Below are 13665 nucleotides of genomic sequence, written 5' to 3' on the forward strand. Positions count from 1 at the left end.
AATGTTATCTAATGATTCAAGAACGTTCTCCCCTTCCGCACAGGAAAAGAAAGACAAATGGCATTGAGTGAGGTAGGACAGGTTTCTGTTTGGGTTCATTTGTCTAGACCAGCTTTTTATTTGCAGCCACAACATACAGATTCCCAAATACAGCCCCTCCTTAAGGAGTGACTTTTACACTTTGTCAAGTTTCCGGAGCAGATGGAGAGAGCTGGCGGCACACTGTCCTTGCGGCAGGCAGATCCTGCAGGGAGACTAGAACGGTGGTCTCCCGTTTCCCCTGAAAGACCCGCGGATCCCCTTACCCAAGAATTCAACACTGCCACAGGATGCAAACAGCAAGAGGTTCTTTATTGTTATGCAGGCGCCTGCGGGTGGTCAGCAGCTCCTGCTAGCTGAGCACACCTGGCTGGGGTGGTGCAGGATTTTTATAGACAGGTACAAACAAGTCCCGGATGGGACGGGGCCGATTGGCTGACAATTTGAACATTTGAAAAAAGGCATACTTGGTGTTAGCGGATTGGCTTTGGAAGACCCCCTCGCGCGAAGAGAAAGGCGGGAAGGGGAAACAAAGAGGGGAAGTTTGACCTTATTACTCAGCAGAAAGACATCCTGCCTACGTGACTATGCAGCCCCCTGTCTACGTGACCTACGTGACCCTGCAGCCCCCTTGCCTGCGTGACCTTGCCTTGGCTATTAGGAGAAGGTATCTTGTTCAAACAGGAGACAAGTGTCATGCCCTAAAAGCCAAGCGGTTACAGAAAGGCAAAAGAGCAGTTACATTGAATTCAACCCTGGGGGAAGGGTCTTTTCACTGCAAGGGGAGGAGGGGTACTCTTACACAACAAAAGAGCAGTTAATTAGTTAACGACGGTGGGGGGGGGGTCTTTCACCCCTCCGCTTTATACATTTGCCACTGTTCCAGTTGACATCTATCTCACAGGGTATTCACCTCTGTCTCCGTGACTAGGCAGACACAGACAGTTCTTATTCTTGGGGCTGGGACAAAGCCCTGCGCGGGATAGCTGGGAAATGCCGCAGGTTTGCTGAAGCCAGCAGACAGGCTGTCTACTGATCCAGGAACTCCTGATGTTAACCCCGCCTAAATCCTAAGTGGCCAAATGTGGTTTTCTTTTTGTTTCATTCTAGCAGATTGTCCCTTCGCACCGGATCTGGACAAGAGGAGCAGCAGAAGGGGTGAAGAGAGGACACTAAGGATACAGATCAGCTCCTTATGCAGGACACAAATCACGGTCCTTTCCTATGAACTTTTATTTACCTAATCCCTAACCCTAAGAACTAGGAATAATGACGTCCATTTTAGGGTCATGCAAATGAAAACCGGGATGGGTGGGGAAGGGCTGTCCAACGAAGACAAGTAGAAATGTGCACAATTGGGTCTTCAGACTCTAAACTTGTTCATCCATTCAGAAGCTCAAAGGCCTCAGGGGTGCTGGCATGGAGCCAGACACTGGGGACACAATGGCTGATCAAAACCACTGCCACAGGGGTGCCTGGGTGGCTCAGTCGTTAGGTGTCTGCTTTCAGCTCAGGTCATGATCCCAGTGTCCTGGGATCGAGCCCCATGTCTGGCTCCCTGCTCAGCGGGAAGTCTGCTTCTCCCTCTCACTCCCCTGTTTGTGTTCCCTCTCTCACTGTGTCTCTATCAAATAAGTAATAAAAATAAATAAAATAAAAATAAATAAAAATAAAAACCTGCTGCCGTTCAGCAGCCATATAGCTTAAAGCTTTAGGGGACCAGACTGGAGAGTCACAAAAGTCAATACGTTCTTAGAAGCCGTGGAAAACATAAAAATTGAGTACTCTTTCTATTACGAGGATATCACCTTTCCACACACACGTTTCCTCATAACAGACGTACGGATCCCAGCCCTGAAGGTGTCCCTGGAGACGCTGGCAATGGGATACAGATAAGACGCAATGCTTACATAGCTGTGGTCAGTTTGTAAATGCTGGCTGAATGAATGAATGATTCTCTAGTGAGAAAATGGCACAACAGAGTCAAAATATGATTTGTTTCAATTTTATTTTCCTAGCTCAGTTTTCGTAAAAGATTCAGAGAACTGGACACAAATCATAAGCTATCTTCCACCCATATACAGTATATGTCCACTTTCTACTTTTTCCTTTTGCACTGAACGAGGTGATACTGTCTTTGTTCAAACCCAAGTCCGGCGAAAGAGAGATGATAAACGAAACAAAAGCGGGGGAGGGGTGGTAGGTGTGGTCTTTTTATTCACAGACAGTAAATGTGTATGTATCACCACAGGGGAAAAGCACTGAGGAAACATTTGCATCCCACATATTCAAAAGTCAAGCAATTAGTACAAGTACAGTCCCTCCAAAAATAGCAAATTTGGAACAAGTAGCCATTACTGTGAAGGAAGTTCCCAGCCTTTTACTTTCACCCCATTCCCACACTGGAATTGAAGCTCTCTTCACAGCACGAATATAAAAATGATTAAAGTCAGGGTTTTATGGCAATCTTTTGCTAAAATATATTCTATTTTAATATACATGCTATAAAAGTACACTAAAAAGGTCAATCGTTAGAGCTCTGTTAAAATTAAGAATTTACTTTTTTATATATAGAATAATGTACACCCAACTCTAAAAGTATATTTGATGAAAGCTATTATTACTGTGACCCCCAAATATTTCTAGCTTCATATTTTGTTTATAATAAGATTGATTTTATAATACGTGTATTCAGTAATGCTCTCTTATAATTCTGCATTGCAGTGCCTCACCAATCACTTTAAAGAAAAATGCAGAGGGAACCACATATCTCCAAGAAGTTCTTATTGCGCATATCACCAAGTTTTCAATGTAAGTTCCTGTGGCAAATTTTTCATCGTATTTTTTAACCTCTGCTAACCTAAATTCTTTTACGATCAGCATCTGGAGCTTTTAATGAGGCAAATATAAATGAGAGATGCTGAAAATCAAACCTGCAGGTAGCCTGACTCGAAAAGGAATCATTCCCTTCTGTAATAACATTTCCAGTGCCAATTCTAGGTTTTTACGGGACGGTCTTAAATAATGCTGACTGAACACATCCCGTGCAGGCAAACTGACTGCGTGCGTGCCAAACCGAGAACTCAGATCCCTGGTACAGAGTGTAACTAGATCTCCTGCAGGCCTGTAGTGCACAGAAGAAGCTGCCAGTTACCGACTCACATCCACGGATCCTGGGCAGATCCATCATCTCTTATTCCAGGTACCGGAGGAGAACGGAAATAGAAAATAACTGAAATCTGTTTCTGATTTAAACAAAAATATTACTCTTTTCATTAGCAAAACAGTCTTGAAAATCTCTTTTTCTCCCCTCTGAACAGTACGCCACAGAGCACGAGGCCACGTCTGGAAGGCTCTGTGCCCCACCCCGATCCGTGCTCTACAGCAAATACGGTCGCGGAGCGCACACAGCAACCGCAGCTTATTCACAGTCACTGATGAGAATACACTTCTCATCTGGTTACAGTGTCCAGTCCCACAGAGGAAAGGTTTGGCATTCGTGTGCTTTTGGTTCTTGATGAGAATCACTTCTGCTTGATTTTCATTCTTGGAAGAAAAAAATCATCAGCTGATGTCCTCAGATTTCATGATGTACAAGAGGAAGGGAGCGAAGATGAGCTGTTAGCAGGGAGTGGGCCTGGGCTTGAGTCTGCGGGCTGATCTTCCTCCTCGCCAGGTGAGTGTCCCGAGGGCTGCCCACCCAGGGTGCCAGCAGGGAGGCTCCCCAGGACACAGGCCTGCAGAGCCCCAGCTGGGGACAGGCCCCTCCAGCTCTGCGTCAGCCACCACCCCAGCTCACTACCCCCTACACTGATCTTACGGGCTTGGAGGCTGTAGAACTGATGGACACCAGTTCACTGGGAAACAAAGAAAAGCAGAGGATTCGACCAAGAGGCGGCCGGGGGCCTTCATCTCCATCCTCGACCTTCTGAGCTGTGATAGGCTGTGGAGAGAATCTGTGAAAGATGCCTAAATCATGTCCTTCAGAGCAGAATTCTCCTTTGTTTTTCTTGAACACTTTTTTTTTTTTTTTGCAACTGTCATGTTTTTCCAAATGATTTTATCAGGAGTCGAGTTTGGTATCTGCTCTTTTTGAACCTATCTAAAAATGGCATGTTTTCCCCTGGCAAATGATTACTTATTTCTTTGAAAAACGGACAAGATTTTTTTTCTTTTTTGGATCCAACTCAGCCCTTCAGAAAGGACTTCAGACTGAGAGGAGGAAGTGCAGGAGAACTAACTTCCTATTGTGCCTTACACAAAACATTTTGTTAAAATTAAGAGTAGCTCCAAGTACAAAAGTAAATATTTGTGCAAAGGGCACAATGCCAGATGCAATCTTAAGACATCCTCAATTTACTCTTTTTCCCTTTGAATCTTTAAAACACAAGTCTTTTACATTATGAAACCTAGCAAGTTGGGGAAGGAAGTTAACATCAGAAAATACACTTTAGAAAAAGTACAGGATTTTTTTGCTGATAATTTGCTACTTATTTCATAACTTAGATCAAGTAAGTGTTAAATATTCACAGTAATTTCGAGAAAAGAATTCGTGTCATAAAACTTCAATCTATTGCATTTTCAACAAGTTTTCTGTGCAATTTCAAAATTTCATCGGTCAGTGCTTTCCTGTAGAACTCCTTATGGTTAGTCCTTCCCTTTGTGGATCCAGCTATACCTTCAAGGTGGGCTGTAGAATTCCTTTCTCAATCAGATGAGTCTTCAGGGTTTTATATATATTTAACTGCTGTTCCGGTTGAAGCACCAACAACTGCTGTAGCACTTTGCTGGGATTTGGACCCCTGATAATAAAGCAGAAAAGGCCAAGTTCGTGTTATTTTGAGAGACCTAAAGGAAGCATATACCTTCAACTGAAAATAAATCATGCATGTAAGTGCAGAGTAACCACCTTTACTGATCAAGCTCGCTTTAGTGCCCAATGTCAGTGTCTGGGGGAGAAAAAGCCCCAGAGATATTTGGCACCGAGAGGCATACAGTAGATTTGGGAAGAATGCACAAACACAAAATGCCCAAACAGCATTAGGCAATCTAGGGGGTGCAGATCTAAGTTCTACAAAACATCTCAAAAGAGCAACCTGAGTTAGAGGTGGGGACAGGGAACGAATCCAAACTGGTCAAGACAAGGACCACCCACCCTTTAAGGAAGGAAGCGAAATCCCAGTGGATATAAGCTATAGAGGACATGAAAATATACCTTCAAGTTTTAGCTTCAGAGAAACCTCAGTAAGTGCCCCTAGGGTATTATGAATGTTCCGGAGACAGGACACAAAGGTGCAGACCTGGCACTGAAGCCCCTACCCGGGATCTACAGTAGATGCACACGCTTTGTCCAAAGAAAGTCTTCAGTGAACCCCAATATAGGAAACAAAAGTGGGCTTTTTCTAGTTGAAAGAAGGACAAAGAGGTGGATAGCCCGCCCGCCTCAGCCACCTGACAGCAGTTCCAGCGGAGGGGAAGTGAGCCGGGGAGAACCGGGGAGAACCGAGGCAACAACAAGGCAGTGGTACAGCATGCTCACCCTTCTCTCCCGGGAACATCTCCTCCAACAGCCCTCCCCCTCCCCTACCTCCCCAACCCAGCCCTCTTCTTCCCACCCTTCCATGTTGCACTTGAATCAGAAAAGGTCTTAAACAGGACTGTCTCTCTTTCCCTGCTCTGACACTCATATAGTCAGGGGTTAGTAACTTCCCCCACCCCCGACTCTGGAACTCAACTCATTTACACCTGTGTGATATTCTACAGTGCTATTTTGTCAAATTCAGAATGAACAGAATTCCGATATCAATATATATGTATTGTTCTCTGCAATTTCTACAGTCCATCTGAATATGAAAAACAGATTATGGTTCACTTCTTGGAAAGAGACATTAGTAAAATCCAATGGAAAACAGCAAGACATAAATGATATATGGAGAAGGGCACCGAATTCTGAGAAGGATGTTTACACAGATAACTAAATTTTTTAGAACTGTTCAGTTCAAATGGAATTCTAGGAAACAGAAAACCCAGTAACAAGGAAATGTCTGCTATTTAGGGATATCCCAACAAAAGTCTTTGATTAAACCAACCACACCAGAGCACAGATCATCCATCCCCTGGGTCACCTTTGTGCACAAGGTTCAGCTCCACATCTGCCAGAAGTGCGCCAGATGTCTCTCACCACCACTATCTACTCAAGTCAGGGCACAGCTTGTCTTTGCTGAATGAAAAGATTCAGCAACTTCATAACAAACCCAGAGTAAGGACCCACAGAGGAAAGGAAGAGTATTGTAGCAAGTTCAGCTAAATACAAAATTATGTCAGCAGGTGCTCCCAGCAAGACGCACCCTGGCACTAGCCCTGTATTTCTATTAGTCTAAATATTTGCTTTCAAATGGTAGACAATGTGGCTCAGCATGACTTTTCTCTACTGAGAGAAGAGGTTAAAAAAAAAAAAAGTGATTTAATGCCCAGAAGCTGCCACCATCTGAAAGCAGAGTCCAAAGGATTCATTAATTACTAATACTCTGATATATCAGGAACTACCATATAAATGGATTAAACACTCCAATTAAAACGATAAAAGTTAAGGACACCTGGGTGGCCCAGATGGGTAAGCATCTGTCTGCCTTTGGTTCAGGTCATGATCTCAGGGTCCTGCGATCTGAGGTCATGATCTCATCGGGCTCCCTGTTCAGTGGGGAATCTGCTTCTCCCTCGGCCTCTGCCACTCCCCCCACTCATGTGCACACACATGCATGCCCTCTCTCTCTCGCATGCGTGTGCGCTCTATCTCAAATAAATAAAATCTTAAAAAAGAGAAAAATGTTGTCCTCTGGGTTATTAAAAAAAAAAACAAACTAAGATCAAGCTATATGCCTGTTAGAAGAGAAACAAGCTTTAAATAAGGATAAAGAAATGCTAAAAATAAAAGGATTGACAAGCACTATACAAATACTAACCAAAAGAAGGCTGATGCCATTATTCTAATATCCAACCAAATAAGCTTTAAGCAAACAGTATATAAAGATGGACATTACAGATCAATATTAGGAGTGGTTCAACAGGGGGATAGGACAGTCCTGAATGTGTATATACCTAAAGCCACCACAAAATACATAAAGCAAAAACTGTCAGACTAGGAATAAGTAAATTGACAATCACAGTGGGGGAGGGGCACCTGGGTGGCTCAGTCAGCTGAGCATCCTGATTTCAGCTCCGGTCATGATCTCAGGGTCATGGGGTCGGGCCTGAGTTGGGCTCCATGCTGGCTGTGGAGCCTGCCTGGGATTCTCCCTCTCCCTTTGCCCTCCCTGTTTGGGCTCTCTCGCTCTAAAATAAATAGATAAATGTTTAAAAAGAAATAAACAATCACAGTGGGATATTTTGACGAAGCTCTCTTCCTGAAAAGATGAAAAATGGAAACAAACAAACAATGAGTACAGAAGATGTAGCTAACACTCACAGCCCTACATCCCCACAATGCAGATGCACATGTGCTCCACGGGCACACAGACACGTACTAAACAGACAAGAATACTGGACACAAAACAAGTCTCTATAAACAGAAACTGAAATAATAAAGAGTATGATTTCTGACCATGTACAATGAAGGCAAAAGTCAATAAAGGAAGGAGAATGAGGAAATCCATTTGTTTGGAAAGCCATCAACACACATCTAAATAACCCACATGCCAAAGCAGGTATCATACTGGAAACCAGGAAGTACTTGTAACTGAGAATGAAAACGCAAACATAACATGTAAGGTGAGAGTAAAGCAGTACTTAAGAGGGAATTTATAGTCTTGGATGAACATTTCAGACAAGAAGGCTGAAAATCAATAAACTAAGCTTTATCTCAAGAAGCTCAAAAAGCAACAGCAAGTTGTGTCTTAGAAAGATGAAGGAATGAAAGACGCAGGCAGACATCAATGAAACATGAAGTTAACAAAGCCAGAATCTGATTCTTTGAAAAGATTAACGACATAAACTCCTAACAAACTGCTCAAGAAAAATAAAAATTAATATAAAATTCCAACATTGCCCTGGGTATATTTTTAAAACATGTGTTTAGGGATCTACAAATATGCATTTCTAAATACTCTCTGAAGGAAATACATGTTTTCTGTGGTCAGCCACTCTGCAGAGACCATGGAGAATGAAGTTAATATGTGCTTGCTGTGGTTTGTTTTCACACCACAAACTAGCATTTTAGGGCAGATCCCAAACCTTACGGGTTTTTTTAAATTTTTACTCTTTGAAGATTTTATTTATTTATTTGACAGACAGAGATCACAAGTAGGCAGAGAGGCCGGCAGAGAGAGAGGGGGAAGCAGGCTCCCTGCTGAGCAGAGAGCCCGATGCGGGGCTCAATCCCAGGACCCTGAGATCATGACCTGAGCTGAAGGCAGAAGCTTTAACCCACTGAGCCACCCAGGCGCCCCCAAGCCTTATGGTTTAATAACAAGAATAAACCACCCTATACAAAAAAGCAACACCCCTCCATTCACCCCACTTCTCCATACACTCCCCCACCCCACTCTCCACCCCCCCTACAACCATAATCCCCTGGCCTGCTTTATTTTTCTCCATGGCACTTAACCACCAGCTAACAAACTAGATTTGCTTTTTGTCCTTTACTGCCCCTTCTCTCTCCAGCTCCCCAATAAGAACATAAACTCTGAGGGCAGGGACTTTGTTTTGTTCTTTGCTATATCCATGCCTGGAACATTCCCCAACACTTCACAGGCACTCAAGCAATAGCTGGTGGACTGGATGAATTATTACGCCCTCCTCCTTTTTACTTAGTATTCACTACCATTGTATACCACAGAAAATAAGAAATCTGATGAGTCAATTCAGTACCACCCACATTACCTAGATTTTACCTTGGTTCTATTAAATACCATGATATATACTATTACTCAAGTTATGCAAATGTGTGCAAAAATAATTATAATTTAATCATTTCTTCTTAATCATACTTCTCAGGGCTACAATGTGATGCAAACTCCAGGGGCTGCCATTCCCTTTTTATATTATAAATTACCACTGACAGAAAAAGTAATTCGTTCAAACTAATGCCTATGGAAATGAGAACTCAAAGAAATCATCTTAATAAAACATTTAAAAAAATCTAAAAGTACCTTATAAAACTTGTGATGTACACGTGCACAAAAGTTGCCATCAAATACTGACAATCAAATCTGTCCATTATCCCGCCATGTCCAGGAATGGTGTTTGCAAAATCCTTCAGAAACAAACAAACATATGAGCAAATTTTCAAAAAATCACCTGCTATAAAACTTCTACCTGTAAATGTCTCTTGGCACCAGGGGCCTGAAGAAAAATACTACTGGATTTCCTCACTAAAGGCAGACTTACTAGAGCACGTCTCACAAGTTAAAACCACGTCTTTCAAATATGTACCCACATTCAAATGACTCGCGAATTGACTAAAAGCAGTCAAGTAACACTAATTAAATATTAATTAAATCTAGTACTAACATTTTTAGTTGGTAAAGCTTTTTCTAAATCAAAAGTGCTACTGGCTATTATTAATCTGATACTGTTCTAGCTTACTTTTCTGTTTACCCAGAAATTATTTGAGTGTTGTTGACAGATGTACAACTAGTTCTAACTCATGATAATTGTAACAGTTTTACTCCGAAATAAATATTTTGCTACTATAATGTATATTCTCCTTTAAGTATTAAGGTAAAAGGAAAATCAAAATAGATCGTGTGGGGCACATTAGTCCATTAAATGCCCCAAGTGAAGGAAATGGTTAGTAAGTCTCTCAAGTGATTCTCTAGACATACCCACTGTCTGGTGCTAAGGACATGGAAATGACGGAATGCTCTTCTAACGTACGCAGGCGACCTAAAAAATCTAAATGCAACAGCTATTATACCTTCATTTTGGACACTCAAAATAATCTATCATTCAAGAAGAAACCTCACATTAGAGACCACTAAAGAAAATACCATCCCAAATGTAACATTTCTTTGTTTCAAACAATTACTGAAAAATTCTTCGGTTACTTTTTTACAATGCATTTCCTTCCTTCTCCTCCCTACTCTCAGAAGCAACAAGAGAACCATAGTAACTCAATTCCACTCTGCTGTTTGCAGTCTCGACAGGACAGTCTTCATGGGCAGCTCTTGCTGGGGTTCACTGTGGGCACATGTTGTCTCCCCTAGTAGGTGGTGAGCAGCTTGAGAAGAGAGACATTTATACACTTCTGCATGCTGCATTCCACTGAACATAGTGTCTTCTCCATTTTAAGTGCTCACTGAGTGAGTATTTTTTATTTCCCTGGCTTCCGTGGCCCTGTGTGATCCCCCAATTTCTGCAGTCTGATCGCTGCCTCTCTACCACAGACACAGTGTTCTCACTCCCCTTCAAACAGGCTAAGCTCCACCTCTCCTTTGCACTCACTGGAACTCTCTTCCTTCGATATTTCTATAGGACTCCTTCTCTTCTCAGGCCCCTGTTCAAATGCCACCTCCTCCAGAGAGGCCTGCCCTGTTCACCCCACTTTCAATAGCCATTCTCTGACTCCCAATGGCACAAGAGCTGAGATAATAAATACATGTGACTTTCTGAGAATCCAAATGAAATGAAATATAGGGATAGTTTTATGTATCATGGAAAGAGAGCAGCAAACTGTCCCATAGTCCTAGTCGAGCCCACTGCCTGTTTTATTATTTATTATTATAACTTTATTATAAAAAAGTTTTATTAAAACCCAGTCATGGCCATTCATTGACATACTGGCCACAGGGCTTTCCATTACAATAGTGGAGTTCAGAGTTGGGTAGCTGCAATAAGATTAATAAATGATTTCTTCCTTTACAGAAAGAGTTTACTGACCCAGATCTAGTAGAATGGATGGTTATATCCAAAGGTTCTCCTGCTTGTCTCTTTAAGTGAGACTGTGACACAACACATAAACTTTGGACGACTCATAGCTGGATTTTTGGAGGAGCACTTGAAGGACCAAGATTCTGCATTTGTCCCAACACTGACACACGCCACTTCTATAAATGTGGCTGACATGACACTTTAAAATGTATTAACATGGCCTGTCCCAAATTTAACAAGAGAGAATATACTCAAATCAGCCAGGACCCATTTCTCTGAGGCTGAAACAAATAGAATGTAAAAGTTTTTGCCCAGCGGCTTAATGTGGGAGACTAAGAGAGAACCAAATTACAACTATGTGATATTCTCTAATAATAACAAAGATTCTAAACACACACCTTGATTTTGAATGCTCTTTTGAATCCACTGGCAAAGAAGCCTCCAAAAGGGCCAATCAAAGATGCAAATGTTGAAAGAGCAATGCTGTGTATCTGGAAAGGATACAAGCTCACTGTTTCCTAAAGAGAAAATAAAGGGGGAAGGGATTTAACTGCATTAAAATTGTATTTGAGCATGCCACCTCCACTAAGAACGATGATATAAATATTAAATCAAACCATTATACCACATTTTTGGTGACTTCATAAACTCTTAGGATCACAGGAGAAAAACGTGTTGTAAGCTCTTATTCCCATCCTCTACTTAGCCAGTACTCTCCATCCCCCTCTAAGCATTCTGACAGCACCTGGCACACCAAAATCTTGCAGTTGGCAGGATCCTTTAGTTCATCTAGAAACTTCTATACCACTTGAGTTGTAGGTTTACCAAGAATCAGTTGAGTTAATTTCTGAATTTGTTTACTAGAACTGTGTAACTTTTGTATTTTATTTCACTTTAATTGTATATGACAAAATGAGGGGAAAGTTTGTCTTTTACTTAAAAAAAAAAAAACCCAGCAAATTGAGCATCAGCAAGACAGTCATAAGATTCAGGGAGGAGATAATAGAAATTGAGAATAATTCTCCACACAAATTATTTAGTAAATTCTTGGTTCTTGCTCAACTTTAAATAGACTGAAACTACAAACTGCAGATAGTGCAGAAATAGATAGGCTTTAGAAAGATCATTCAGAACATCAATCTCTGGACCTGTTCTCAAAGCAAAGGTCTTGTCCCAGTCAAAGACTAGTCGTATCAAAAAGTTTTATAGCAGATTACAGATGGCTTGGACACTGAAAAAAATTCTTAGATTCAATGTATTGCATTCTCGAGGAGAGAAATCATTTGTTGGTTAACCTCCTCCTCAAAAATTATGGACTTTAGGTAAGATATTTCAGATACACACAGGTACACAGCACACACATGCAGCTGTTTGATTCCTTACTTTAACCAACCACCCATCAGTCTTGATGACATAGATCAGCAGGGTTCTAATGGACAGCATGTCAACATCCTTCAGTGAGAGACCTCAAACATTATCTTCAAATGGCAACAGTATGCTTTTCAAAGGGAAACTGATTTTTTTAGAAGCAGCAGCTTTCTGTACTATTAAAGGTCCCCTAAAAGTCAAGGAATCTTTGAGTGGTTGATTCCTTTTTAATTAAGCTTTAAATTTAGTCCATTCCTACCAGTTACAAGTGAAGCTCACTGTAACCCATTTGATTTGCAGAAATCTAAGGAATACTGAAAAATGTTTTCAAAACAAATACAAGATAAACTACCATCAATAATCATTCAAACCACTAGGTAAGTAAATTCCTAATAGACAGCTGGTTTGTGATAGTAATATTCATTTTATGTTCAAGAAAGGGAAATCACAAGGTGACAGAAATTTAGTGCTACTTTTAAATGAACCTTTATCTTTGGGATACAGGATCCTTAACTATATTTATCTTACCCGTCTCAACACTGCCTTTAGAAAGGGAGGAAGTGAATAACTCTGAAGCTGGAAAAGTTCAGAGGGTTCACATTCTGTAACAAAGGAGTTAACATCACTTCGGTATTCCACTGGGCAGACAAAGTACTGGTATTTGGATAACATGTAGGCAGCCTGAATAACAAAGCAAGAGTCCATGAAACAGTGAATGAATATAATAATAAATATAAATATGCTTATATATATATTCTATTAAAAACTTAAACTTAACAGTTTTTGTATACTTATCTTTTATCCAGCCATTTTATTACAAACTTCGATTCTCACAAGACCTCTTTTAATAAAAACCTAAATTCTGTAACTGTACACTAATTTTTGAAACATTAACAATATCTGTTATGCATATCTAAAAGTAAATGTCAATTATTTTTAACAAACTTTTCCTACAAGTTGGGCTCACAGCAGTACCCACTAAGTGAACTAGCCGGTATGCATTAAGGAGGCAGAGTTCTTCAATATCATTTGCATTCTCTGCTTTACTCAAAGCCACTACTTGTCCCAGTAACTGGGTCCCCCTGAAGGCAAAACAACTGTTAGAAACTACCAAAACACAACAGCACAGCAATGGGTCTCAAGCCTAGCTGTTCATTAGAATCAGCTGGGGGAGTTAACGGACTTGGGATAGGGCTGGGACATAGACTTTATAAAAAATCCCCAGGTAATTCTGATATGAGGCCATGATCAGAGCTACTGGGGTACAAAATTGGTTCTGCTTAGTGGGTTTTAATAAATACATTATTAACATTTTGTGGTTCAGTTTTTTTGGGTTTAGAATAGATTAGTAAAATTTGCCATCATTTTCCAAAATGTAAATAAAAATCCCAG

The 13665-nt window shown here is 41.0% G+C and overlaps 1 protein-coding gene across 4 annotated transcripts in view; it reads right to left on the bottom strand.

Moving 5' to 3' along the window:
- Nucleotides 1–2236: 2236 nt before the first annotated feature.
- Nucleotides 2237–13665, bottom strand: part of CDS1 (CDP-diacylglycerol synthase 1) — a 66716-nt gene continuing 55287 nt past the window's right edge. For all 4 annotated transcript variants that reach the window (XM_004779362.3, XM_045079415.1, XM_045079414.1 and 1 more), the window contains 4 exons: nucleotides 12802–12954; nucleotides 11304–11423; nucleotides 9186–9289; nucleotides 2237–4841 (listed from right to left, as the gene is read on the bottom strand). In XM_004779362.3, coding sequence (XP_004779419.1) covers nucleotides 4712–4841; nucleotides 9186–9289; nucleotides 11304–11423; nucleotides 12802–12954 — 507 coding nt within the window. In that variant the 3' untranslated portion in view covers nucleotides 2237–4711. The remainder of the gene's footprint in view (nucleotides 4842–9185; nucleotides 9290–11303; nucleotides 11424–12801; nucleotides 12955–13665) is intronic.

Source organism: Mustela putorius, unplaced genomic scaffold (genome assembly GCF_011764305.1).
Source record: "Mustela putorius furo isolate JIRA1106 unplaced genomic scaffold, ASM1176430v1.1 tig00000382_pilon_pilon_pilon, whole genome shotgun sequence".
Taxonomy (NCBI): Eukaryota; Metazoa; Chordata; class Mammalia; order Carnivora; family Mustelidae; genus Mustela; species Mustela putorius.